The 27,462-nt window shown below is 39.3% G+C and overlaps 1 protein-coding gene across 4 annotated transcripts; it reads right to left on the bottom strand.

Moving 5' to 3' along the window:
* Nucleotides 1-83: 83 nt before the first annotated feature.
* On the bottom strand, nt 84-27,462 carry gosr1 (golgi SNAP receptor complex member 1). 4 transcript variants are annotated; one of them, XM_044354175.1, is made up of 10 exons: nt 27,349-27,456; nt 26,775-26,886; nt 26,386-26,526; nt 24,213-24,300; nt 23,449-23,556; nt 23,088-23,179; nt 17,162-17,236; nt 4,531-4,560; nt 930-1,012; nt 84-764 (listed from the first exon to the last, which is right to left on the bottom strand). In XM_044354175.1, exons 1-10 carry the CDS (start codon nt 27,380-27,382, stop codon nt 640-642), a joined length of 888 nt encoding a protein of 295 aa, XP_044210110.1. In that variant the 5' UTR covers nt 27,383-27,456; the 3' UTR covers nt 84-639. The 4 variants fall into 4 exon arrangements, with proteins under 4 accessions (XP_044210110.1, XP_044210111.1, XP_044210112.1 ...); XM_044354176.1 differs by having other exon boundaries at nt 26,386-26,551; nt 27,349-27,455; XM_044354177.1 differs by lacking the exon at nt 26,386-26,526 and having other exon boundaries at nt 27,349-27,462.

Here is a 27,462-nt window from a genome sequence, read left to right as displayed (position 1 = left end):
GGCAAAAACCAGATAACAGACTATAAGTTCACCTTGGCGGTTATGATTGTGTCTGAAATGACAAAGCCAAATACACTTTTCGATAGAGTTCAAGTCATATACTGTATTTTGAAAAATAAAATGCTTTAAGTAATGATTATCTAGTTTGACACACTTCTTTTGCACATACTGATATGAATAATTTATTAATTCACATTTTACAGCCCACAATGACCTAGCCATCCCACTCCATCAATTAAAAAAGGACCATTCAACTAAAAATCCTTCCACCTGTGAAAAAGAATAATGCATCACGTGTTCTCTCAGTCTCGTCACACTTTCCTCGGCACAGTTTCTCTCCAAGTGAGTTATCAATATAATCTTTTTAAAATCTAGTCTCATATGTACTTTTGGTCTCCATTTCCTTGTTGGCAGCAGAGCATCCAACCACCAGGCTTCCATCTGTCCCATCGCTAAATACAAGTTAAGAGGCTCTTGTTGGCTGAGTTTGTCCCTGCTGTAGAATTGGACCAACTGAACGTCCCCTTCTGCTCACGAGCCTCCAGGGTCCTCCAATCACTGAGCTCGGTTTCCTGGGGTTCCCACGCTACACAGAGCAGAACGATCCTGCCCCTTTAAAGACTTCAACAGGCCTGGTTTTCAGTGAAAAGCGTAGAGCAGGAGGAGAATGGTACAGACGCCGATCACTGTGCCGAGGATGAGAGAGTCTCGTCTCTTCCGCAGGTTGATTCGCTGGATGAGATTGTTGATGGTTGGGAAACGGTCTTGGAGAGCAGGGAGTTAAAGAAGATCACAAAGTTTGGGATTTTCAACCAGATTAGAAATTAAATAAGAAATAAAAGCTACTTGTTTGTGTGCTGTGATGAGTTTTAACAAAGGTGGATATCTATTCAACACACAAGCATCCACACACGCAGTTTAAAGGATACTGGCCAGCGTGTTGACCCTGCTCTGTATGGATTTCAGCATGCCCCTTTGGGAGGTCATGTTCTCCTTGGTCGCCATGGCAATGCTGAAAAGACAGAGAGAGAAATGAGTTGATAAGTGACAATACTCCATGTTGTTGTTCTCATTAGCACGGTAAAGTGCTTTTCACTGTTGGTGAGTCAACATATGATTAGAAATTCAATTCCACCGGGGAATATTTTGGAGAAATGAGCATCTGCTGTAAAAGAACAAGTGGTGATGTCTTTTAAAGCTACAGCAGAACCTCTCACAGTATATCCTTGAAGAAATATATTTTAAAGAATGACTTAAAAGTAGACATTTTTTGCTATGGTGGTCCTACATTTCTTTCCCCTTTACTGCACAAAGAATAAAGCTAGACTGATATCCAGACTGTTTCAGTCTAGATTTTGCAATGTTTATGAAAGACAGAATTTTGGTATGCCTCAACATATGAGTGACACATACTTAACATACGTATTAGACACAAAGATTAGACCAAAGAAAAAGTTCAAGGTATCTGCTGATATTTGCATTAGCAACTTAGTCATGTATTTGACCACAATAATAGCTACATCCCAAGCAAACGTCAAAAAGTCAACTTAAATACAGAAGATACTCCAACAGATATTTAGTAGAGCTGCAACAAGCAGTTAGTTGAGTAGTTAGTTGTTTAATCGATTAGTCAAAAGGAAATTTATTGCCAGCTATTTTGATAATCGATTAATCATTTTGAGTCATTTTTTAAGAAAAGTAATGTCCAAATTCTCTGATGCCAGCTTCTGAAATGTGAATATTCTCTGGTTTCTTTAGTCTTCTGTGACAGTAAATTGAATATCTTTGGGTTGTGGACTGTTGGTCGGGACAAAACAAGACATTTGAGGACGTCATCTTGAGCTTTAGGGATCAGCAATCAAAATTTTTCACGACATTTTGTGAGACATTCATAGACAAAACAACTAATTGATTAATCAAGAAAATAATCAACAGTTTACTCAATAATGAAAGTAGTCGTCAGTTTCAGCCCTAATACTTAGCTTTTTAATATAAGAGGTTACAAATTACATGTGCACCTTTCACCTGTTTGATAAGTATCTAATAAACTGCTGTTTTTTCCCCTTCGTGTACACTTCACATAATAAGATGCAGACTGCAAAACATATTTTCATATTTTTTGTGCAATGCTATCAGCAATAGGAATTAAAAAAGGTAGGATTAAAAGACTTTGTGTCAGTCAAGGAAGGTAATCATTCCAGGGTGAAACCATTAAGTCATCCTATCACGTTCTTCAGCTTTGTGTGGGTGCCTGCAGCACGTGTGCGAGCCGCCTGGGCTTGTAGAAGGAAGGTATAGAATTGCTGTAATATTGTACGTCTCTTGCTCTCAAACTTGGGTCTCAGCAATTTTCAGATGAGGAAAGTGCAGCTGCTGGGCAGTTCAGGGAAAGTTTCAGCCTCTACGTTTGCCTTCTGTGGCATCTGTTACACACAATAATCGATACTACTGAGCCCACTTTTGAGCCTCTCACTTCAACTGTGGGATCAGAGCGTTTGAGTGGTAGGAAATCAGCTCCCACAGCCTCTCTTGGAAACTGCTTATTATGCAGGACGGAACTTTAAGATTTCCACAAATATTTTCAGGTTGCTTTTTTTCCCCCATGTGCCTCATCACTATCTATAGCAAGTACTGATCTGCTAATGCAAACAAAAAATGGGATCACCTCATTTCTTACTCTTCAGTATTTTGACATCATAATGAAATAATTTCCTATCACCAAGAACTAAACAAGAAGATGCATCAAGGCAACTGAAAAGATACAAATACAGACTTATGTATTTAAACTGAATACTCTCTACAAACAGTTGGCACGCAATGTTTTCTTCAGAGCAAGTATTGCATAAGTCTTAAACACTCAGGTGACAAGCAGTAAGCCCCGCCCACAGGGGACAAACTCCCATCCCAGTGTGGCGCAGCCTCATAGGAGGCTGATCAAAACAAAGTAGATGAAATCACCACTGTTGTTTACTCTTTTGGTTGGAGATAATCATGAGCTGCAGGGCCAAGAACAGTAACAACAGCCAACTGGTTACAGAGTGTGTTTGTATGCAGCTTTTGGGTGAGTTAAGCTGCAAGACAGAATGTTGAGAGACATGCGGTTTTTAAATGTGAGGTGTGAGTGTTTGTGTGTGAGCATGGGTGGGTGAGGTCATGGCATCTCCCCGTGGGGTGGAGGTTGCTGAGGGGACAGTCCGCAGTCTTGGCCTGGAGCAGTGTGTTGGGGATCGTGTTCTCCTCAGTCAGGAAGAAACACTTTGCTGACTCCAGCAACTTCGACCAGCCTTTCTCTTAATGTTTACCAGCTCATGAAAATCAGAGCTGGAGGATGAAGATTCCTTTCACACTTAATATGTGATCAGTCACAGATTGCTGTTTAAATTAAATTATCTGGGGGAGTAGTAATTTGTTAAAAAAAAAAAAAAGAAACATATGGTAATATGTATGGAAGCACACCTCAGTATGTGTAGTAGTAATTTTATAAATATCACCGTAGAGAAATGTGACTTTGACAGTTATGACAGTATTTTGACAATTAATTAATTGTTTCAGTCATTTTTCAAGCAAAATTGACAAACATTCTTTGGTTTCGGTTTACTTAAATGTGAAGATTTGCTGTTTTTCTTTATCATATAAGATAGTAATACAAAAATTGTTGGATTTTGTCAGAACAATCAGAATTTGAAGGCATCACCTCGGACCCTGGTAAATTATAAACACTATTTCTTTATATTTTTGACATTTTATAGACTAAATGGTTAATTGAGAATATAATCTGCAGATTAATCGATAATGAAAATAATTGTTCATTTCAGCCCTAATAGGATAAAGAAATACATTGGTGAAGTCTGGTTCAAAAAATGTAGGCAGAAATAACACAAAGATAGGAAAAAATAAGCAATTCAAGAAAACAAAGGGTGGTGACAGAATCCACCAATCAGACCACTGTTGAAGCTAGTCCCAGAGGAACCATAGTTTACGAGACACAACTGGTAATATGTGCAGGCCTGAGAGGAGAGAAAGGAGAAGGGATGGACTGGTGGGAAATGGATGATACATATGGATTAGTAAAGTAATGGGTCGTTTTGGGCATTCAGGGTTGCAGAAGTAAATGACAATGTTAGGTGACCTCCAAGCATGTATGTGGATGAAACTTTCCCAGTTGATTCTTAAGTATGAACAATGAGCAACTGTGCTGAAAATGTTCAGGGTCACTGATTAAAAAAAAAAAAAGAAAAGGTACAATTTTTTGCAGTTCTAGTATATTGGGGCAGCAAAATCATTTTTTGGTGAGTTGTCATTTTTTGGACAAAGTAGGATTTTTTAAATAATCATTTTTCTTCAGCTCAGTCTGGGCACAATGGGACCCATCAGGCATGACATAGTCAGACCAGGATTGGGCCCATTTTCACACATACTGAGGGTTTGGTATGAGTTCAGGAGGTAAATCAAACAATGGAGAAAAAGGAGGACTGTCACAAGCAAATCTATATCTCTTCATGAGTGCAAGACAATAACAAGGGGTCTTACCTTATTGTGTCATCCATCAGTCGGTCAGAACTATAGACAGTGAGAGGGAGAGGGGGAGGGAGTGAGAAAGAGAAACACTGGTGAGTTATTGACATGAGGCAGTGTAGCAAAAACATGAAATGGTAATGAGTAAATTGCTCAGGGGAAGTTATCAGTTTCAGATTGACATTGATCAATACTATGCGAACTAGCTCATGATTTTGATCACATCACTCAGTGACACTGAGCTGAGCAAAGAACTGGATTTAATTTGATGCTGTTTGGTCCTAGATTTCCCTTCTCTCCATATCAATTTTATATCTTATCAAGAACTACATAGTGATTTACCAGCCAGTCCAGCAGAACATAATTTGAATCTTCCCACTAACAGTGTGCTCATGTCTGCTACCTGGTCCTATGGTGTTCATGTGTCAATTAACACAAAAAACAGTATTTTATGTTTTTTAGATGTTGTCTAAAATGCCATTTTAGAAACATAATTTTAGTTTCACCAGCCTCCTTTTAGATTTTTTCTTTTAAATTAGTCATCTAAATCAATCAGAATTGATGCCATTTCTCACACAAAACACTCAAATACACATACAGTACTCCCCTAATCAGAAGTAAATTTAGTACTTGGACAAATGGTTTGGAAAGTTTCAATACTGATTCAAATTTCTAACAAATAATTGCAAGCTATTTTTAATTTCTGTTAAACTTCTGCATGGCAGAGCAGAAGAAGAAGTAATTTGTATAGTTTATCCTCTTGTTAAGGATGATTCCCACACGTACAGGGATTCTGGACTAAGTAGACCCAGAGGGAATTTCACCTCAGATATCCTGAAGCCCAAGCTTCTGCACAGAGACTTCAAAGAGGGAGTGTCAAATGGTTGCTTTTGTCCTACAGAGAATATGGTAAGGTACATATACACACACAAACACATGCACGCACACACAAATACAAACACAAACCTTTTATGTTGTAACGCCAGTTTCGTGTCTCGGGTTGCTCATAAATAACAATGCTCTCAGCGGTTTATTCCCTAATTGGAATCAATTTGGATAATGTTCCAGAGAACTAAAGTAAACCAAACAAATAAAACTGCACGGATTGTATTTCATAGTTCATCATACAACATCCATTCAAGAGCTACACATCTTCATTGTCATGCTTAATGTGTGGTTCTTTTGTATCCAACCAAAGTCACAGGCCTCTCCCAGATTTCTACCCTCACCTTATCCACACCAATACCCCAACCTTTACCTAAACCTTACCTCTAAACATTAACTTGATTGTCTCAAGGCTAATGCATAGATATTTTTAATATTTTTCCTAAACCTAATCTTGTGGTTTGGTGGTCAGTCAGAGTGCTTGCAGAGTAATCATAATCCATAATTTCATGTCAGCTTTTGTTGTGTAAAATTCTGGAGTGGCATCTAATTTCAAAGTGGAGTTATTTTAGTACTACCCCTTGTAGCTCACTTCATGGACAACTTGGTGGCTGAATCAAACCAACGACAACTTTCAAACGATGGGTAATGTTAAGGGAGTGAATATGGACAAAGCCAAGCTCTTGGCATATGTACCACCTTAGCAGGTGCTCACACCAAAGACAGCATTGGTGTGGGTGTGTTGCTTTGGGTACCAGTAATCAGCCTTTATCTACCAAGAGTGTGTGCTTGCATGAATTTGACTGGCCAATGCAGCACCTTGCCGGACAACGTTGAGCTGCAGAATGGCAGAATGACAGTTCCAAACATTTAATGTTACCTGCTCCACATCTATGAGACGCTATCGTGATCCACTTGTTTTTCATTTTGGCCTGGAGAGTGTGCCATGCCTTTTATAATCACATCATTAAATGTGAAAGAAGTAAACACGAGTATTTTCATTTTCATTAATTTGATGATGTGGTAAACTTACACAGACAGATGAATGAGTAGGAAGGTCTCCTTATGTTTAATGGACTGGCCCCCCTGTGCCCTTGAAGTATGTTTTAAATGAGATGAAAACATACCGTGAGGCTCTGCTTATCTTCATGCATAGTTGGCAAGTATGTGTGCTGAGCTAACAGTTTTTTTTTTTCATCTAACAGATGCTGGGCAGCCCTCAAAGGAGTTTTAAAGATCCAAAAATGATGATAAACTGCAAAATTCAAAAAGCAGACAGCTGAAAAACAGCTAAAGCTTTGATTCAGGTAGACCAAAATGATGGTATAACAAATATACCACCAGATAATACAACCAAGAGGTAAGATATAGAACCAATACAAGAGGTTCTGACTAAATTTGATTGTGGACCAAACAACTGACCTTATCCAGGTCACTTATGTGGTCAAGTATTGACCAACTGATTTCTAACAGGACAAACCAGTTTCTGGGTTATATATTGATGTAATCGCGTTAACATTTGTCCTGCTGGTGACCTGTAATGTCAGGTTCCTTCTCACTGCTGGTGGACCACATGGGACTGATCTCAACCTGTGAACATAGATGAGTTTAATTGCTGTAATCCTAATCTTTACCTAATCTAAACCTTTTTTGTTTAGTTTAGATGGATTTACACTTATATGATTGCCCCATACATAATTATTAGTTATGTGATTTCTTCTTGCAGTTGAATTTCATTTTGGTCTACATTTATCATACTAAATGAAGGGTTATGGGGAAAGGTAGGAAGGATTACCATGGACAAGGAACGCTAACAGATATCAGTGGAATCATTAGAGTGTTGCCCATGAAGCTGGATGCTGCAAAAGGGACTTTCCACAGGAGGTCTGCTTGGGGAGGGATGACTCACAGGTCCCCAAAGACCTGTAGCAGACTTGGTAGTGTGGATTCTTATACACAGGCTGCGGATGGGCATGGCTAGCCAAATTGTAATGTACAGTCACAGTGCTCTGACTTCCTTCTGTTCTTGGTTCATAGCTCCCAACACAAGCACCAAACTGCAATTTGGGAGTAGATTGTAAATCATTTCTGTTGTCTATGTCACACTGAAATAAAATAATTTACAGGGATAAAATCATTCGATGAAATTGGATGGTAACTGGCACAAAATTCGGAATGAAGGCTGGTGGGCAAACTTGCACAAATGGATTATGGGAGCAGGTGGGTGAAGCAGAGAAAGTATCATTAGTTGTGATGCAAAAGGAGGGGTGAGGAGGACAATACAGCCAGAGAGAAACAATTATGCTTATTAGATTATTAGGCACATACAATCTAACAGTGCCCTAACAAAGGCTGCATGTCTGAAACAGACAAAAAGACACCTTAAGTAGTTGTGTTTAGGGCAAAGGTCAAACAGCCATGTGACAGTGGTCTTAAATGATGGAAGAAAAATCATCATGGAGGACAGACAAACGACTGACAGAAAACGTAAATCTTTAACTGTCTTTCTTCCAACAGTGCCTAACTTATAAGTCATGGACTGAAGAATAAATGACAGAATGGCTGCAAGCTGAGGTGAGGCTTGATTCATGGAGTTTCTATTTGCACAGATGAGATGGGGCAAAAGATTTATGAATTGTTCCCTCCATCATCAGAGCTTCAGCTGTAGTGGAGAGATTGATTGTGCCATCATGTTCATGTATATGTGGCCCTCTGTGTTTCATCTTTGAGTGGGTTCCTTCCATTTCCCCTGGTCAGTGGTGTTTTGCTGCAGTCATTAAATCGCTCATTAGCTCCAAGCTAATTGCCTTTCCCAGTGTGATGAATCAACCCTCCTTGCCCACATGCTTTCTTGTTCTCTTGCTATTCACACACACAAACATAGAAATGGACAAATGTGCCAACTCTTCACATGCATCATATGTCCATTTTCTGTTTGCATTCAGAAATACTACAACCTGTGGTAAAAGATGATGTCTGCAAAAGCAGTGTGATGCAGGTATTACACAAAGCCAAAATGTCTACAAAGATGAATAGTACTTATTTGTTTTTGATGACTCATCAGTTAGTTGACTAGTACTTTACCGCAACCTTCTGAAGGTAGCGCCCTGTCAGGTTGGCTTTTAGAGCAATATGAGGCAACATATACAGTCAATCAGGCAGCTAAACCGAAACATTCATTACTTTGTCTGCAAACATTGGCAGCAGTTGCAGTACACAAACTGCATCAGCAAAAATGAAAGGTGATCACAAATCTTAGATCAGATTCAAAGCAGATTCAGAATCATCTGCTACCTATTCAACACACTTTCCACACTGTAATATTCACAGAACAGATTTTTATGGCAACACTGCCATTCGCTCACTTTAATGTCGAATTAGGCTAATATACATAAAACCTAGCTTAACAAACAAGACCTCAACAAAACAGAAGCAAATGGTGGTATATTACAAAGAGGTCCTGGAACTGTGTTTAACACTGGGAATCAGTAATAAATAAATTGGGAAGACAATGTGAAAAAATGGGATTTTTTCCCCCCAATTCAGGCATGTAACATTTTGAAAGAGGACAGACACCATTGTGCTAACAATCAAACTCTGCATTTTTGAAAGAAGGCCACATTAAAATGGTTTTATCACCTGCCACTTTAATCTCAATCACAAGCATCACAATTGTGTGCCGGTGTTAGCAAACAACAAATGGCAGCTATGAACGGGCAATCAAAAACCATGAAGCAACAGGGAAAGCAAATATAAAAACTTACATAAAGTTGTTCTTGATGTCATGTTAAAATCTAGACAAGAATCTAGAAAGCTTTGTGACGTGAGTAACAAGGGCTTCTAACGACTATGTTGCCCCATTTTGTTGTCAGTTTAGCTGGAAGGACTGGTCCCAACAACCCGGCAACTGGACAGCAGAAGTGTTGTGGTGATGTAGAACATTTTGCTGCTCAGAGATCAACACTGTTCAATTGGGAGGTGCTTGGGCAAATAAAACCTAAAGCACCCTGAGCATACTCAGCACATTACAGTAAGCAGAAAAACAACAACTCAAATCCACTGGAATCAATTAGAAAAAGGCATCTTCTCTCACAACAGCAGTAATAGCAATGAATGGACACAATCTTAATCTTGATAATGTATTGAAAGGAAGATGTGCTTTGATAGATCATAATGGCCTGTTAAGCATTAGCTAGTGAGTGAATAAGGGTAATGCACTCAACAAAAGCTGTGCCATGTAAGTGCTGCTGTTTTTGACAACAGACTGATCTTGACAACCAGCTAGGAGCAAATCACAGAAATAAAATTAGCCCAAATCTTCCAGACACTAGAACATGCTTATTGGGTAAAACCCTGACTGAACCTATAACACTTGTGAACTGACTGGGTCCCATATGCTTTGGTGAAAACTGAATAGAACAGTCTTTACCCTGAATCCTCAAAGCTCTCCTTTACTGATTACATTAGCATGTCAGGAAACTGGCAGCTCAGACCAAACATCTTAAGATGGGCAGCAGGCCAGGCAGACTAAAAGCAGGGATCTCAAACTGGGGAAAGAGAAAAAGAAAAGTAAGAAAGTGAAAGACATAGGATGATGAAGCACCTACAGTGATGGGATCACAGTGATCACTTTATGAATGTGCAGCGCCAACAGGAAAAAGAAGAACATCTGGGGGAACAATACTAACATAACTGAACTTCCTGGACAGTTCTGATATAGGTATTCAACATCAACAGACAGCAAAATACTCATGCAAATATGAGTCAATGTAAGGTGTAAATTAACATTGTCTCACACTGACACCACTGATGTGCTAAAAAAAAGCAAGGCAAAGAGTCTACAGCCATGCTAGCAGTTCTATGAGATTGCACAGTACTTTGGCACAGCTGTGCTTTAGCTAAATGCTAATGTCAACATGCTAACATGCTCACAATGACAAGGTTAACATGATGATGCTAAGCAGGTATCATGTTTACCATGATCACCATCTTAATTTAGTGTGTTACTGTAGCATATTAACATTTGTAATAAGTATTTGTTATAAACCAAAATATTGGACAAATTAAAATTTTGACTCGATGGTGCTAAATGAAAATTAAGGGATCAGTTAAGTTATTTCATTTTACAAATTTATCCTGAGGTTGACATGAATGTCTGTATCAAATCTGATAGCAATGCATCCAGTAGTTATGGGAACATTTCTGTCAAAACATCATGGTGGTCTAATGCAAAAAGTCAGGGAAACATCAAAGTCAGTAGGATCCATCCTCTGGGGACTATGAATAACTGTACAGAATACCACGACTATCCATTTAACAGGGATATTTCAGATATTTCAGTCTGGACCAAAGTGGTGGACTGACAAACCAACTGACAACGCCATCCCTAGAGCCACACTGCTTGCATGGCTAAAAACCCTCTTTTTGACAGGAAGTCCTTATCAGTGTGACCACTACCATTAGAGCTGTTTTAACATGAACTTTTAATGGATCTGCCCCTCCTACCCTCTGGTATATTCATGAACACTGGCAAAGAGAGATGGAAAAACATATATACAAGGAAGGAGAGACAAGAGTTAGGGAGAACTAACGGATAGATCAACAGCACTTACTGTAAAGTACATCTAATAATTAAACAAACTTGCTAAAGTATTAAGTATTACTCTTATGGGAGTGCCCTGGTACCCAAACGCTTACTGGCAGATGCCACATCCCCTCAGATAAATCTTTGGCTACAGAGATTCTATGAAAATCTTTAGGCTAGGGGACATGAGTCAGCCTGTTTGTCAGACTGTATGTCAGGTTGGGAGGGGTGGTGAGCAAAAAGGTGTTCATGAAGGCTGCTGTTTGGAGTGAAAGATGTATTCAATGACTCTGTATTGCTATCGTCGAAAGCACACATTACAGGCGGTGAAAATGAAAACAAACGGAGTAACTTCAGCCTTTAGTCTGTTGGTCTGGTGAACCACTAGTTTGCCCAACTCAAAGGTCTTCTCCTCTATGTAATCTTCCTCCAAAATATGTCAACTACAAACCCTGGAGTCAGTGTCCATCAGAAGGCTCTCTCTCTTTAGTGCTGCCAGCCAGCGCAGCAGTCATCTACTATTCTCAATTTCAGCGGCAGTTTATGAAAACCCGATAAAACTCATTTGTACATCCAGGAGCAATACAAATAGTGATGTCTTTTTTGTCGTCTTCTATCCTGTGGCTTCTCAGTCTCTAACTTTCATGGTCTTTACCGTTGTATCTGTGGAACTCAGCCAGTCCAACCAACCCTGTGACATTAGAGGTTATAGCACCGCAAGACAGTGGCGCCATTCTCACGAAAGGTATAACGCAGTTTCTCTTTTCTTTTATTTATTTTATATATTTGTCATGTTTGTTATATAATAATTGATTAGAGTGGAAATCATTTTAGTAAACCACATTAACTTCATTGACTGTTTCATATCCATTTTAGGGAGCAGGCAGGTCTGACTGATGTAGAACCACATAAAGTTTATCTCTACCAGCAAAACTAGAGAGGGGGCTTTCTTAAAAAATGAATCTGTCTTGTTATCTTCTGTTGGGAATGACTACAGGCTGGCAGCCACTCCACCCATCGCAATCATTTGTAGATTAACTTGGGGAGATTTAGGGTTTTTTTTGTTTGGAAAGTGATTAATCTTGGCTGATCAGTTTGGCAATGCCGGTACTATCACTTGCCAATATATCTCAAACACAAAGTCACTATATAAAGTGTCATACACCATTTACGCAAATATGTACTGATCATACATTACATTATCTCCCCTAAAACTATTATAGGGACAGAACATTTTAATCCTCATGTAGGCTCACTTACCTGATATAAAAAGCCAAGGACACAAAAAGGGCACAAGCTGAGCTGCTAAATGACAACTCCACGACCAGCTCTCCATAACGTGGTGTGAATATCAAATTAAAAAACATCTCAAAAATCTCTGGGTCGAAGCTGATCAAGTAATTTCACATACGAGACACCTCATTATTCATAATACATGTGTTTAAAACTACCTTTTGCAAAGAGAGCATTACAGACTGTGTCAAGAATCATGAAAATGTAGAAGCATTTCAACTCGAATTTCTCATCTTTATAGAGTGCACATGCTCTGCCTTAAGTGAGACTTCAGACCATTGGTCTGGCTACTAACACATTTTAGCTCTTTTCTCTTGAAGCCCTCTTTCCTGTTTTATGGCTCTAATAGGATCAATCAAGCGTAACTCGATCCTCATCTTCAATCTCCTCTTTCCCCTCCCATGTTTGTCAATGGTCTGGGGAAACCCTATAATATGGGTTGTGGTTTAATAAGATTATTTCATTATCGGTCTTCTGATAAGTTGGGCTGGATTGGCATGAGAGTCTGACTGCTGGGAATGCAGGTGGCTGCAGCAAGCTAGAGGAGGTTCAGCACATTGTGTCCTCAGCTGCTCCTGTTTTCATCTCACATTTTTAAGAATATTTTCTCATCAGAATTCATTTAGGCTCTTTGGTGCCCAGTTTAAATCTCAAGAATTCACAAAAAACACATTATCTGGAAAACATTCTTCCTTTCCCCACTCAAGCCAAGTGTACACAAGTAACTGTGTGACAGATCTTAACAGGGCCGCACCCTTTCGGTGACAGAATAGGAGGAATGACTGTCTCTGTGCTTCAGCACATGAATCCATTAAAGTGCTCACTTGGGTCTTTTGTGGTATTGTCACAGTGACTATTACAATGCAACCTGACTCTTATAACCCTTGTGGAGCAAGAGTGACAGAATGCTACTGCAAGAGAAATGTTGAGGTGGTAGCATTCTGCAGCTAAATCACTTTCTTTATACGCCTTCTTCCTTGGGAGTCATGTCTTATGTCCATGGTAAACGATCAAGGATACTTGAACTGAACTGTTGTCTGGTGAATCCAAGTTAAAACTGCACCAACACAATAATAGACTTATGGTGCTTGGCATTGTTAAATTGTTAAACCAACATTTAGGTGAAATGAATCCAGAAATTTAACATCTTTGAGATGAACTAAAACATACATAGTATCTACCCACCAGCCATGAACGACTTCATGAAGCACGGATATTTGCATGGTCAGATATAACATCAGACCCTACAGTTTCCTTGTTGTGAGACTGCCACAATGCATGACAAGAGTGGAATAGTCTGTAGTACTCTGTACATGGTACAGGGCTTTTCTGTTAAGCAGACTTTAAGTCTCGCTGCATTCAGTTGAAAATGTTGATACAATGGGAATCATTTTAGAAAAAAAATATAAGCTGTCAATTTTACAAGCACATGACAAAAGCTTAGAACACTTTTACACACAGGTAAACCCCGAAACTCAAACTCTATAGAAGCCATTTCACATGTGCTTGCAGAGACACAGCTAGGGCTGGGCAATATCTCAAATTAATTATTTGAATTTTTATTTTTGCACAATGTGTAAAATGTCGAGAACTGAGTTATTACAATATGCACATGGTGGTAGCTGCTAAATTAGCTGTTTTGAGTCACAACAGTTCCGCAAACTGTGATGTGATTAGTTGCACTACATGCACACCTGTTGCAGTTAAGGGACTGTCATGACTCCAGGTGCCTTGCTGTCTCTGGCTATCTTGTAGTGAACTGAACTGAAAACTGATCTGTGCTCTCGGTTTGTGTTAGTTTATGAGGTATCGGCTCTGGTTATAACAGTTGAAACGCTGGGAGTTAATGGAATAGTTTCCAGATTCTACTTTGTTCAGTTTGTCTCCACCTGCCAGGTAGCTAACACTAGCGAGCAACAATCTGCAGATATCAAGCTGATGTTGTGTAAAGAAACAGAAACAACAGTAGATTGATTTGTGAGTGGACTTTTCTGCTCTGCCTGTGTGCTAAAACTGATTATTAAACTGGATGTGCTCTACTTAGTTGAAGCATCTGGTACTGACAGTCAGTAGCTGCATGGATAAGCTATAATGTATGCATAATGATGACAGCCTTGCAGGTGGTGTAGGTCTTTACTACTCTTGCTCAACTGTCTTTAAAAAATATGATATTTCAAGCCTGCATCTTGCAGGCAAACAAAAATTGATGAATCAACCCCAAGCTTGAAAAAAAATTGAGATTAGATTTTTTTGGGCCATATTGCCCAGCCCTAGACACAACTAATGGCAAAAGCACATAATCTCCCATAAAAACACACCCATACATGCACAAACTGTAAATGCACATAGCCTATTAGGAAAGTGGTATTTACTGTACTAACAATCCACTCCTTGTCAAGCTACTTTATGTTACTCATCTTGTTTTTTTGGTACAAATTTTGATGATTTGCTTGCTGGGCTACCCTGCTGTATCTGCTGAGCCCATCAAATTACCTGAAGAAGAATTCTGCACATCTTGACACTTAGATAGTCAGCTAAAGCCCACCCACTGTACAGTACATGATCTCCACCTTTTCATTTTATAAACTGAGACATTACAATGAGTTATTTCATGTTAGAGCAGGTGAAGCCACTTTTGAAGTGAATGGAGAGATCTTTTATGGGGAGTAATTGAGTCATTGTTCCTTTGAGAAGCTGAAACAGGAAGCAAACATTCAGCCACAGAGAGAATCAATCAGATCCTCAAGCCTGGGCAATGTTAAAAGCTGTTCGGTGGTTCATTTGTGTTTGGTTCGAGTGTCCTGCTGACATCTAATTTTACTTTCCACAAAGGTCGCCTCTCACACCTCTCTCACACAGGTACACACATGCAGATTTCACAAAGTTTACCACCTCATGCTGTTCTGTAGTGCTTTAGAGTTGGCCAAATGATAGTAGGACACTAATGAGGATGCTGGCAGTTCACAGTTTGACCTACTGTGTCAAAAAATATTGAGTATGACTAACTTTTTGCTGCTCTAAGGTGGAAAGTTCTGTACCAGAGTGGAAAATGTGATTTATAAAACGGCTTAATTAGTAGTCACAAACTAAATCTGTCCCCAATGATATTTTCTTCAAAAAGTATCAACTGGAGAACGAATTGTTTTTGCTTCAACTAGCCAGAAAAGCACTCAAATACAAAAAAACTCTAGATTAATGAATGCAACATAAGGAAAAAGTGGCTTTCCATCTGTTCAGAGAGTAAAAGCATGAAGAGATAAAGTGCCAAGAGGTGTCAGAGTTTAAGGGGGACCTATTATGCTCATTTCCAGCTCTATATTTTTATTCTGAAACTGCACTAGAGTAGCTTTGCATGATTTACAGTTGAAAAAATCCTTATTTATCTTATACTGGTCCTTTATACTTCCCTTGCAAAGCAGCTGGATTCGCAAGATCACAACATCATGAGATCACGCAAGAATCCATCCTGTCATGCTTCAAGTTATGCACTTATGTCTGTCCCAACGGTAGTTCACACTAATCAGTGTCCTATGAAGATTCTCGCGTGATCTCGCAAATCCAGCCACCTCACAAGGTAAGAAGGTGATAAACAGATGGTTCATCCAGTCACCTGTTAAGTATTTTTTGAAAGTGCCGGTCCTTTTCCAAACAGTTTCCAAGGACGAATTCACAGATGGTTCTGTTTAACAAACCATCTGGCATGTCAGGTTACCTTTATGCAGCCCCTCAGCTCAACCTCTGTCTGAAAAAGGCGGTTTTAGCTCCTGTCTCTTTAAGGCCCCCCTCCCAATGAGCCCACTCTATTCTGATTGGCCAACTTCAGGAAGCCTAGCAAGGGGCAGTACATATCAGAGTTGTGTTAAGTTACTGCTGATGAAAACCCATCATTTCCTGCTTTTGCTGCTTCATATTAAATTACTAAATAATGAAAGACTTTTGTCATGAAGAATTTATAGGGAATGAAAAGTATTCACCACCAAATTAGTGGACCTTCACTAGCGGCGCTATTCTTCAATAAAACAGGTTGAGACAGCAAGAGAAATTATCTGGAGATATTTGGAGCTCTTTTTCAGCAGATCAGTTAGAAATAATGCAGGGAGGAGTAGTACAAGCACAAACAGCCACAGTGAGATGTTTGATGAAGAGCTGCAGAAGACTAGCACACCTCCAACAGATAAACAACTTATTTTACTTTGCCCTGCTGTGTAATGGAAAAACACAGTGTGGCAGATGGGGGCCAATCTAGCGATTTATGCTGGTCTTAACAGTCAACAACAGAGCATTTCACATGTTTAGCTCTTAGTTTAGACATATTGTGTTTGCTACCAGTCCCGTTGCTTGTGAAAATAACAGTGGCTACCCTTGTCTGAAAATTGTGGTTGGAGAAACAAAGATGCGGGGGGTTGCAATTTCAATGAAGCCCCACCTGACATAAGAGGAGGCATCAAATCTGAAAGGCTTGTTAAATCACATAAGTTCAGAGCAAGCCAGCCCACACTAAACTGACTGGGTGGTGTTATTCCACAGTTTGTGTGTTAGCAGGCACATCAGAGACCCAAATATTTACGCACAAGCATTGAAAAAGTGAGTTTTTCATAATATGGCCCCTTTTACAAGCAAGCACCAGCAACATCAGTGATTTCCAGTGTTATTCCAAATGGCTGAGCAGTGCCATCACAATGAATTATCCCAGCTTTGATTTCTAGGAAGCAGTAGCTGCTACCTTGCCAGGAAAGGCTGTACAGCTCTGGGAAAAATGGCTGATAAATTCTACGTGGAACTGCTGGGGTTGACAAAACAACACCAATTGTTTGATATCCTTAAAGGCTTTCTTGATTACATCAAATTCCTCAAATATGGCAAAGAAAGGTGCTGGGAACTTACTTTCTCAGGTGCTCGTGCTCCTTCAGAAACAGCTCTGTTCTTCTGTTGTTGACCCCGGAGCCACTCTTATATGTCCTAAGAAAGGCACACAGATACACTGATAAAAACATGACTGTCATTTTGAACAAAGACACAAATCAAGGAAAATTATGTAACAATATTTGCTGTTTGTGTAATGTGTCGCAACAATCGAAAACACTGAATGGAAATTTTCTGTGTTTAGGCAATGACAAAGTCCTTATATGTCCCCTAAGACAAGTGGTGTAGAAGATCGTAGTTGATCTGTGATCCATACGGATTGCCCCCCCCCCACAGTTCCAAGTATGTGAACTGCAGATTACGTGTAAAATTTAATGTCTCATTTAAGACAAAGTAAACAAATTGCCATAAGTACAAGTCATGGACAGAAAGCGTGTCGCTAACAAGGATTTTGAAGAGCAACAACCAAACCAGCATTTAATGGGTCCTAAGTGACATCTACAGGTATGTTTACATGATGTTTAATGTGCTGCAGCTGAGCAGCTAATTAGCTATCTAGCTACTAACTGACGTTAGCGGTGAATGTTTGCTTGGTGGCTCGTTCAACAAGCTGCAGGACAAGACGTGTGTTCATGTTTGTAAGTTATCATCAAGTTTTGATGATGTGGACACAAACTATTGTTTCATTCACTACCATGTTTAAAAGCGGAAGGTATCAGGCCTCATATTGCACTTTAATTTAACAATTTAGCATTGAATATTTTATATATTTTGCACCCCTAAACATAAAACTAATATTCTCTAGGCCTCATAACCATCCCAGCATGACAACCTGTCTTTGGACATACCAAGCTAACACTCTTGACCCACTCTTTACAATATTGGCTCTAGTCTGCCCTTATCAGCGGGTGTTGAAGGCAGTCATTGAGAAAAAGAGCAATTCAAATCACTGTTCAGCTGAGTGAATTATTTAGTGCAATTTATGGTGACCACCATCGCATTTTCTCTTTTACTCTTCCACAGTCAAAAGTGTTTAATACAACAAAACATTACAGACCTGGTAGCATTTTTTAGATTTCAAAATCACCTTGGTGTGAAAACAGTGTGCTAGTTTATTTTATGAAGTGAGGTCTTTTGAAATCACTTGTCTATCACACATTTGCATATACATCAGATGTAAAGATGTAAACCCCTTGCATGTCCATTCCACCGAGCATGTACTATTCCTTCACCTAATTGGAAAAGTTAGTTAGCTTAGAATGTTGCACTCCCATATGTGATAAAGGGCTAACAGAGTGCCTCTGTCTTGCTTTGTTGCTCATTTTTATTTGTCTGTATATAAATTAGAGCTATAAATCATCCTGGAAAATAAGAAATGACACAGACAGCCAGACCAACTCAGGCAACAAAAGCCCCAATCTTTGACTGGCAGAGTTTATGAAATAACATTTTTCTTATGGATAGCATACCTGCACATACGCTGCCTGCAGCATAAAAGTACAATTGGTTTTTCCATCAGGACGACATGATAATAGGTGTTGCTGTTGAGGTTTGTTGGTTCACACAAACCAAAGAAAACACCTGTCACCTATAGCTATATCTAACTACCTCACTGTGACTGCGTCTTCTTCTACTTGTAATATCCACTGATAACAAAAGCACTGCCATAACTGCTGTGTAGACCTGTTTCTATCAAATGGCAGTTGGCGCCAGTACCACGGCATTCCTTGTATTTCCTACAGTAAAAGCCTTCCTGTGGTTCACCGGTGGAAAGCTTTTAATGTGAAGCAGCAGCAAGAGGAAATATTCAGTTTTCATTAGCAGTAACCTAACACAGTGAATACAGAAGATCAGAAAACAGTGAGAAAGCTTGAACCAACACATAGGAGTGGATCAACATATTACACAAGAGCTTCTACAGGACTCAAAGTTGAATAGCAAGCCTTTTAAACATGGTGCTCTTTCTCTAGTCACCTGCATGATCACATATCTTGAGCCAATCAGTTTACTGCAACATGACTTGAAAGAGAAGAGATGGTCACGCTGCTCCCAAGCAGGGCTATAATATTTCAGCTTTGTACAGTTGTCCTCTGTTGTGAATGTGTAAACGCTAATGCTCACAGTTCAGAAATTCATAGCACAGCTTCACTTTGTTGTCAACAAGCTGGGAAATGGGCTTTACTTCCACCCTCTCACCCAATCTGTCTCTCATGCCTCTTTACTCCTCCAGCCCACCATCTACCTCCTACTGAAGAATTTAAAAAACCGTAAATAATAAATCTCAAGGACAGGGAAGCAGCGCCATTGAATCATGTAGAGGGTCATTGATTCATCCATATTTAAATGTGAAAATTGACAATTTCAAGTTTGCATCTCTATTTTATGACTGAATTTTTTGTGAATGGGCACCTCAAAAAGATGGCTTCAGAAAAGGTATGTTGGAGTTAATTAATGATCAATTTTGATCACTACCCCTTCTATCCAAATATTGATAGCACCATAAAGCATCAGAAATGAAGCTGTACCATCTGGTAGCAGTCAAAGTTAATGACTATCAGCATCCCTGAACAGCTGACTCCCCCAGTGCTCTCCTTGGTTTCTGGTCATTAAACACAGCCCCACCCTCCTGCTGGGCAAGAACAAGACAAAGAGCGGGGCAGTGAAACATAAGACTATGCACACACACATACTGTACACCATAAACATCCTACTCCACCCAGCTTACTGTAAGCAGTCCAAGAACAAATGTGCCTACTTCATCCTCAGTGCGCCATCCGGAGCCGTTGAATGGAAACACTATATTCAGTGCACACACAGCACACTCCACAGTGGCTGCCTTGAGCCCAAGCTAGCCGCCCCACCAGAAGGGCTGATGCCTTTGTTGGGCTAAGTATTGCCTGTACTGACAGCCAGCTTCATCACTCCAGCAAGGCTTTTTAAAAGGGCAACAATGTAAATCACAGACTAGCTGTCATTTGTGTTGCTGACATTTAGAGTCAAAGCAGGAGAAGAGAGAGCGTTAGGTCTGAGCTCAGCTCTGCTCCATGCTGCTGTTATGAATGACACAGCTGAACACAAGAAGTGTGTGTGTGTGCGTGCATCCATGCATGAGAATATGTTTTGCTGACAGAATCTGCCAGCACACTGCAAGAGATATTGATACAGCATTTGATAAAATGTCATATTGCTCATTTAAGTGCAAGTGTGCACTATTTCTTTTGATCAATATGGATTTTCTGTGTGTGCAGTGTAAACAACCTTAATAGATCATAAAAATCTACAACGGACTCCTTCCTGACCAGGTTTCCTCCATGCCCATGATCTCTACTGCCCTCTACCTGACAAAAGGTTTAACTGCAACAGAAACGTCCCATGCCAGCATCAACGGCATCTTTTAAAACATGATGCAGGCCGACAACATTTCAGAACGACATGACCTTCACATATTTCACAAAATACAACTTAATCTGCAGTATATTACATTAAAGGTGTGATTATTGTTACTTATCATTATGCTGAAGCTAGGCTGCTATAGCCAAGAAAAAAAACTTGGATTCAGACTTTAGTTTAGAGACAGAAGCATTAAGATAAAAGCACAAAGTCGAAACATTGAGGCCCTGCTTCTGTGATTTGGGGAAAATAGTTCTGTACTCAATTTTTCTTACTCCTGAGGGCAACTCTGAGTAAACACAGATTAAAATGTAATCAATAATTTCCTCTGTATGTCCCTCTGACAAGATCAAATCGAAATATATGTTAGTGATACTAAGTTAGTTAGTCAGCTTTGTTATTTCTCACAAGCCACATTACAGTAAAGGCAGCTCATCAGATCAAGTCTGCTTTCATATTTTCTCAGTACTTTGCCTTGCCCCGCTGGCAAAGGTCAATGAGGGAGGTTAGGAGGAAAGTTTCTTTACAAAAGAAACTGTCACATGTTAAGCATGACTCGACATCTCATTGCACTTGTGCCATAACAGCAGCAGCAGTAATTCCTCTACCTGTAAGCTCAAATGGTTCCCTCATTAGTGGCCCCCGGCACATTAGTCATCGTTAGCCTGAGCACTAGGTCAACAACACTGGCTCATTTCTATGCATTAGATTCATCAGCACTGAGCCTATTAGCAGAGTCAGTGGCACTACTTAGCAATGTGATTTAATGAGAAGATGGAGTGAGCTGCTGCATGTAGTGCTGACCTCATAAGATGTTACTAACTGAATAGATATACTGTTTAAAATCTCATTGCTTATGCGCAGTGACTGTCAATTCTGATTATATAATGGCATGGTGATGCATTGATATATAATCGATTTCTAAAAAGTTTAATTATATGTGGTATTACCAATAATTCATTAACGACTAAAAGTTATTGTGCGTTTTTTTTCTTGTTTGTTTCTTATGTTAAGTGTTTCTTATAACTGCGGTGTCAATCATGCATGTTATAATAAAGAGCAGTTCATTCATGTTCACCTTGCATAAATGTATAAAGTTGCTGAGGTAAAAAGTGGTGAAAAAGTCCCCTGCAACTCAGTGTCCTAGAAATGAATACTGATACAATACATTGACAGGAGCCAAAGAAGGAGAAAGCGCAGCGCCTAGAGCCACTTCAGCCACTATGAGTGTGTGCATGTCCCTGTATGTGTATGTGGATTAATCAAGTCAAGAGAGCATTATTTCTAAATTTAGCAACACTGTTTCATAGACTGATTCAATAAAATGGTGACATGAAAAGCTACAGTATGAGCTGTAATCATATATAGTCTGATATTTCAAACTGAAATCACACTGCTGTAAAGCTTTCAGTTTCTGTGTGATGAGCTCCAGCACATTTTCTAATAGGCAATCTCTTGAATTAACTAGCAAGCCATGCACTTGTACGTTTTCTATGGAAAACATGAACACAGTCTGTACAGCGGTTATATATATATCTACCCAATGCAGTGCAGGGAAGTTGATTACAAATTTATATCATTAATAAGATTTTACCAGTAAAACAATTGAAGGAATCAATTGACTGAATCTAATAAAGTAGGTAAAATATTGGGAAAATTACTTTAAAATTCCCTCTCCAGAGGCTTTGCTCTACATTTCATGTTGAATTATGAGAGGTGAAGAAGAAAAGAGTTATTATTTAAAGTGACTGTGAGACCTATGGAAGGTATATTACTGTATGAAGCAGCCGCAGGATATCTGCATACTAGATGGCTGGAGAGGATCAATAGGAATCCTGCAGTGCTCACCGTACAGTCACTACTGCGTCTTACAGATCAATAAGCTATTACCAAAAAAAAAAAAAAAAAAAAAACGACAAGAGTCATGGTCTGAGGGAGCACCCACCATTTCATTTCAATACACTCACTCACAACTGAGCCAATCTGAGGAGAGGACACACTTTCTCAATACAAGGTCAAAGAGTCCATCAATCTTCTTTGGTTTTAATGGCCAACATTTTTCAAGAGCATGCCAAGTGGAAGTCAAAGTTCAACTATCCCTCTAAGGAATAACGTCTACAACATAAAAGCACTGTGAATAATGCTCTGCAGTTTTTATTCCTGCACAGCCACTATGATCAAACACAAGCAATGCATCACATGACAATGTTATTTGTGTTGTATTTGGTATCTTTTGTATAAGACACCACATACTCTTTTTTTCTGCTCTGCAAGGAATCACTGAGTCATCTGTCCGGGCCATCTGTGCTGGCCGGTAATGCCACCTATCAGCTATTTAGGTTACTAATCTGACACTTTCTGACTGTAAAAAAAAAACAAAGATGTGTTTCTTTACTGTTTATAGCGAGTGAGAAACACACCTGTCAATACATTTAATGAGTTATCAATAGTTTTGTGCATTGGAATTGAATTCACATCATAAATATTCAAGTACAGAGACCATATTCCCACATTTCTGAGACATGCTGCGATATTACCTGTGTGAACGGTTACTTACTCTATGTCTTTTCTGACGGATCCTAGTAGGTCTTCTCTTTCCCGGATGGCCAAGAAGTTTCCTTTAGTTTTGTGGAATTCATGTGTGTAATCCTGGGTAAAAAAAAAAAAAAAAGGGGGGGAAAATGAAGAGCAAGTGGATAAAGAACAAAGAATAACATCAAGAGAACAAAATGGAAGCATTGAAGCATGTGTGCTTTTAGCAAACTCAGTGAAGAATATTATTATTTTTACCAAACTGGTCTGTTACAAAAAACAAAAACACTTACAGAAACCAAAAATGTAAAGTAAAATAACCAGAGTATAGAAGAGAGATGAGCAAGAGAAATCGAGGAATAAAAGGGATGAATAAGACGGCAAACCTGTAGGATGTCTCTGTGTCTCTGGAGTGTGTGCATAAGTGCAGCATTGAGAGAAGCCGTACCCGGGGCGTTGGTGTACTCTGCCATCTTATCATTTATGGCAGTCAGCTGACAAAGAGGTAGAAAATGAATGGATGCACAGATAGATGAAAAAGACACCGGAGAAAACAGGACATTAGCAGATAAGGTAGACCGACACAGAAACTCAACACAACATGACACACACACAAAACACAACAACCAGCAACACACACAAAGCAGTCGACTCAGGGATGCACAGATTATATGGCAAAGATATCTTTCAAATAGTCATTTCATAAGGTGCAATACTGTAGAGGGAAAAATGTATTTGCACCCACTGGTGTTCAGAACAACAAAGAACCACAGATGCAATGTAGCTGCTTTTTACTGACTTGTATTTATTGTATTTGTTTTTACATTTATGAGTGATATTTAACAGCTGTATTCACAGGTAGAGTGGTCTCTTCTTGTTTTTTTGAGTTATCTGCTTTCAACTGCTTCTTGCCAAATGTTTAGTTTTTGACATAAATTCAGTCATTAAGCTCATTAGCTCATTGTTTACTATGGCTCAACAGATTGGTTATTATGAGTCACTGAGTCCAGTGTAAACCATGAGAAGAGGAGACTGCAGTCTGTTCATTCCTTGATGGAAGACAAGAGCCTTGGCATAAATTCAATGCTGTTCTTATAACAGTCTTCTTGCTGGCCTTTCACGGGCCACTGGTCCATGTGAATTTACTTACTTTCCCCAGCAGCTGTTCAATCTCCACTGACATGGTGTCAAACATCCTGTCCTGGGTAGAGTTGTTTAGCAGCGGGGTAGTGTCTGACCTTGAGGAGGAAAAACAAAGAATAAGGAAGAACTAGAGGCCGGTGGCACGACTAAAAGCTGCCACAGAATGTCACATTATTTATTTTCATTTTTCAATTAAAAGTAATGTGTTGCACCCAAATGTGATGCATCAAGTCCACGTGTAAATAAATGTTAAATTAGAAAATTCTCACACTTTATTTGATTTAATACAGCACTGTCCAGAATCTACAGACTGTGTGAAGAAACCAAAGCAGGCATCAAACTGCTCCTTCTATACACAACTTGACTGACTAGCTGCATTCAATTATAAGTGCAACTGATGGGTTTAATTTTATATTGAAGAATCTAAAATTTAAGGATGTGCTTGATCACCAAGTCTCGTCCATACAGCATGAAAGTGGCTTAATTACTATAACAATCAATGATGTACTAATAGTATTAATATAGTAGCATTCTCTCTTACAAGCGTTCTCCACAGATATCACAGCTAGTGAACAACACCCCTTAAGTTTCTATAGACTCATTGTATTGTTCATAGACATTTCCTTCCTGCTGCCTACACATTCCTGTGTTTGCGAGCCACTGCCAACATATCCAGGTCTTCTGACCATTTGACCACTACAGTCTCCCAGCAGACTAATACATTTGCTCCTTCATGACTCCTGAAATTAATAGACAAATGTTGGGATAATTGACCACATGTGACTGTGATCAGTTTTGACAAGTGACCTTTTTTATGTTCTAGGTAGAGCAGCAATGAGTCAAATAATCGCGAATTATTGTGATATACAATTAATCGTTTTGAGTAACTTTTTAGCTTCCAGCTTCTCAAATGTGAATATATTCTGGTTTCTCTAGTCCTCTATGACAGTAAGCTGAATATCTTTGGGTTGTGGACTGTTGTTCAGAACAAAACAAGACGTTTGAGGTCATCACCTTGGGCTTTGGGAAACAGTGATCAGCATTTTTCACAATTTTCAGACATTTTATTGACCAAACAACTAATCGAGAAAATAAGTGGTAGTGGAAAATAATCATTAGTTGTAGCCCTAGCTCTAGGACAAGCTTTCTCTAAGGTTATTCATCTCATACTGGTTCAATGTTAGCTATACATCCCTAGAGGAACAAGATTGTCTAATTTACAATCTTACTTTACTACACAAATGAGAGGGACTTCCTCTCAAATGACAATTTTAGCCCTCACATCCAAGGGAACTAAACCTATTGATCTCTATCAGGTCAAATGGGTTTCACTACTATAGGATTAAATTTGTGTCAAGAAAAATCTCCCAAAAAACAAACAAAAAAATTAAATTGAAAGTGAAAAATAAACTGAAAGCAAAACTTCCAATAAAACCATATAAGAGTGAAACATTTGTTACAATATTCTCCACTTTTCTTTCACTGATCAGGATTTCTCTTTTGTCACTTTTATTTTTTGCCTAATTTTCAGTTTTGTTGTTGAACTTTTCAGTTTCAGTTCAGAATTTTTTCATTTCAATGGTCTGGAGGTGCAAAAAAGTAGTACAACTTACCAGTGACCTGCCCCTCCAAAAGTAATTGGCTAATGGGGGATGCAGCCCTGTAACACCCGCCTACATGAGAGCTTTGTGTCAGAACTGAAAAATTCAGCAGCAAAACTGAAAAAAGTGATCACAAAAGTTTTATTGTAAATTTTGCCTTTTTTGTTTTCATGCATTTTTATTCACTTTCATTTTTTATTATTTTGATGCTTGGGAGATTTTGCTCAATTACTGTGACAGAAATTTAATCCCACACACTACTAAAACCCATGACCTATATGAGTAGTTGATCAACTCCACCCCTCTCTATCCCTGTCAGATGCAGAGAAACTTGTTGATGCCTTTATCTCCTCAAGACTTGACAACTGCAATGTGTTCTTCACAGGGATCCCTGGCAGGAGCATCCAGAAGCGCCAGTACATTCAGAACAGCGCTGCCAGGATCCTGATGAGGATGTGAAAACACAAACCTATAACACCAATTCTGTTTTCATTGCACTGGATCCCTGTCTCTTTCAGGATTGACGACAAAGTCCTGCTACTCTCATACAAATCCATCAACGGACATGTGCCTCCCTACCTGCAGGAACTGATCATACCACAAACCTCCACCCGCACCCTGAGATCTGCCAGCAGCCCCTCAGTACTAAGCTCCACACCATGGGGGGGTCGAGTCTTCTGCTCTGCTGCACTGCACTTGTAGAACAGCCTTCCTAACCATCTGAGGGCAGCACAGACCCTACACTCTTTTAAAAAAAAAACTTTTATGTTGTAGCCTAAAATCTTTCTATTCAGGAAGGCTTTTTCATCTTATTACTATCATTTTCTTTATGTGGTGTTCTCTATGTTATTAATACTGTAGCACTTTGAGTTTCACTATGAATGAAAAGTGCGGTACAAATTAAATGTATTATCATTTGTTGTTATTGATTACTCTGCAGGTGTGACAAGTGGAAGAATTGATCTTACGTGTCTCCTCTACGTACATCCCTGGAGCTGCTGTAGCTGGTGCACAGTTTACTGAACGAGACCAACTTCAGGTCAAGTTCATTCTCCAATTGTCTGGCCTGCTTTCGCAGATCTGAAACACAGACACACACACACAGACAGACAGACAAAACATTTTAACACTTACCAAAGCCTCGTTTTAGCTTATTGTCAAAGACAGAATGATCTTAAATAAGTGGAGTAAAGAGTTCTAGCTATATTTCTCCGTTGCTAAATTAACCGAAATAAAATGTATTAGAAAAACGCCACTCGTTACCATGTAATTAGTGTAACCCAAACTAGTACAACAGGCTCTCGATGTGAATGTGATAAACGGGTTAGAGTGGCGACACAGATTTAAAAGCTTCATGTTCAACTTAAATGGCGATATGTTAGCTAGCTTGTTAGGAGCTAGTCGTGATAGAGACACGGACTGTGTTTAGACAAACATGCCAACGCTGACTCTGGCAAATGAACTGCTGACAATATTTTGTTACTGAACCGGATGAGGCTGTGAATAGTGTTGACGATACAGTTAAAAAAAATTCTCCCGTACCTTCCCAATAGTTGCTGCTTCCTATCCCTGCCATCTTTGTTGTTCTGCGACGTCACCGAGTTCCGGGGGGTGTGACGTGTCAGTAGGAGAACGTCAACGTCCCGGTGCGTCACC

This window comes from Thunnus albacares, chromosome 6, assembly GCF_914725855.1.
Source record: "Thunnus albacares chromosome 6, fThuAlb1.1, whole genome shotgun sequence".
NCBI classification, from domain to species: domain Eukaryota; kingdom Metazoa; phylum Chordata; class Actinopteri; order Scombriformes; family Scombridae; genus Thunnus; species Thunnus albacares.
This window is presented reverse-complemented; position numbering and strand designations above follow the sequence as displayed.

Excerpts from the sequence above, each read along its gene's own strand:
- gosr1 (XM_044354175.1), bottom strand. The coding sequence starts at position 27,382 with ATGGCAGGGATAGGAAGCAGCAACTATTGGGAAG. Across the intron at positions 26,887-27,348 it reads AAGCAGCAACTATTGGGAAG|ATCTGCGAAAGCAGGCCAGA; the intron begins GTACGGGAGAAT and ends TCTGTGTTTCAG. Across the intron at positions 765-929 it reads CAGGGTCAACACGCTGGCCA|ACCGTTTCCCAACCATCAAC; the intron begins GTATCCTTTAAA and ends CTGCTCTCCAAG.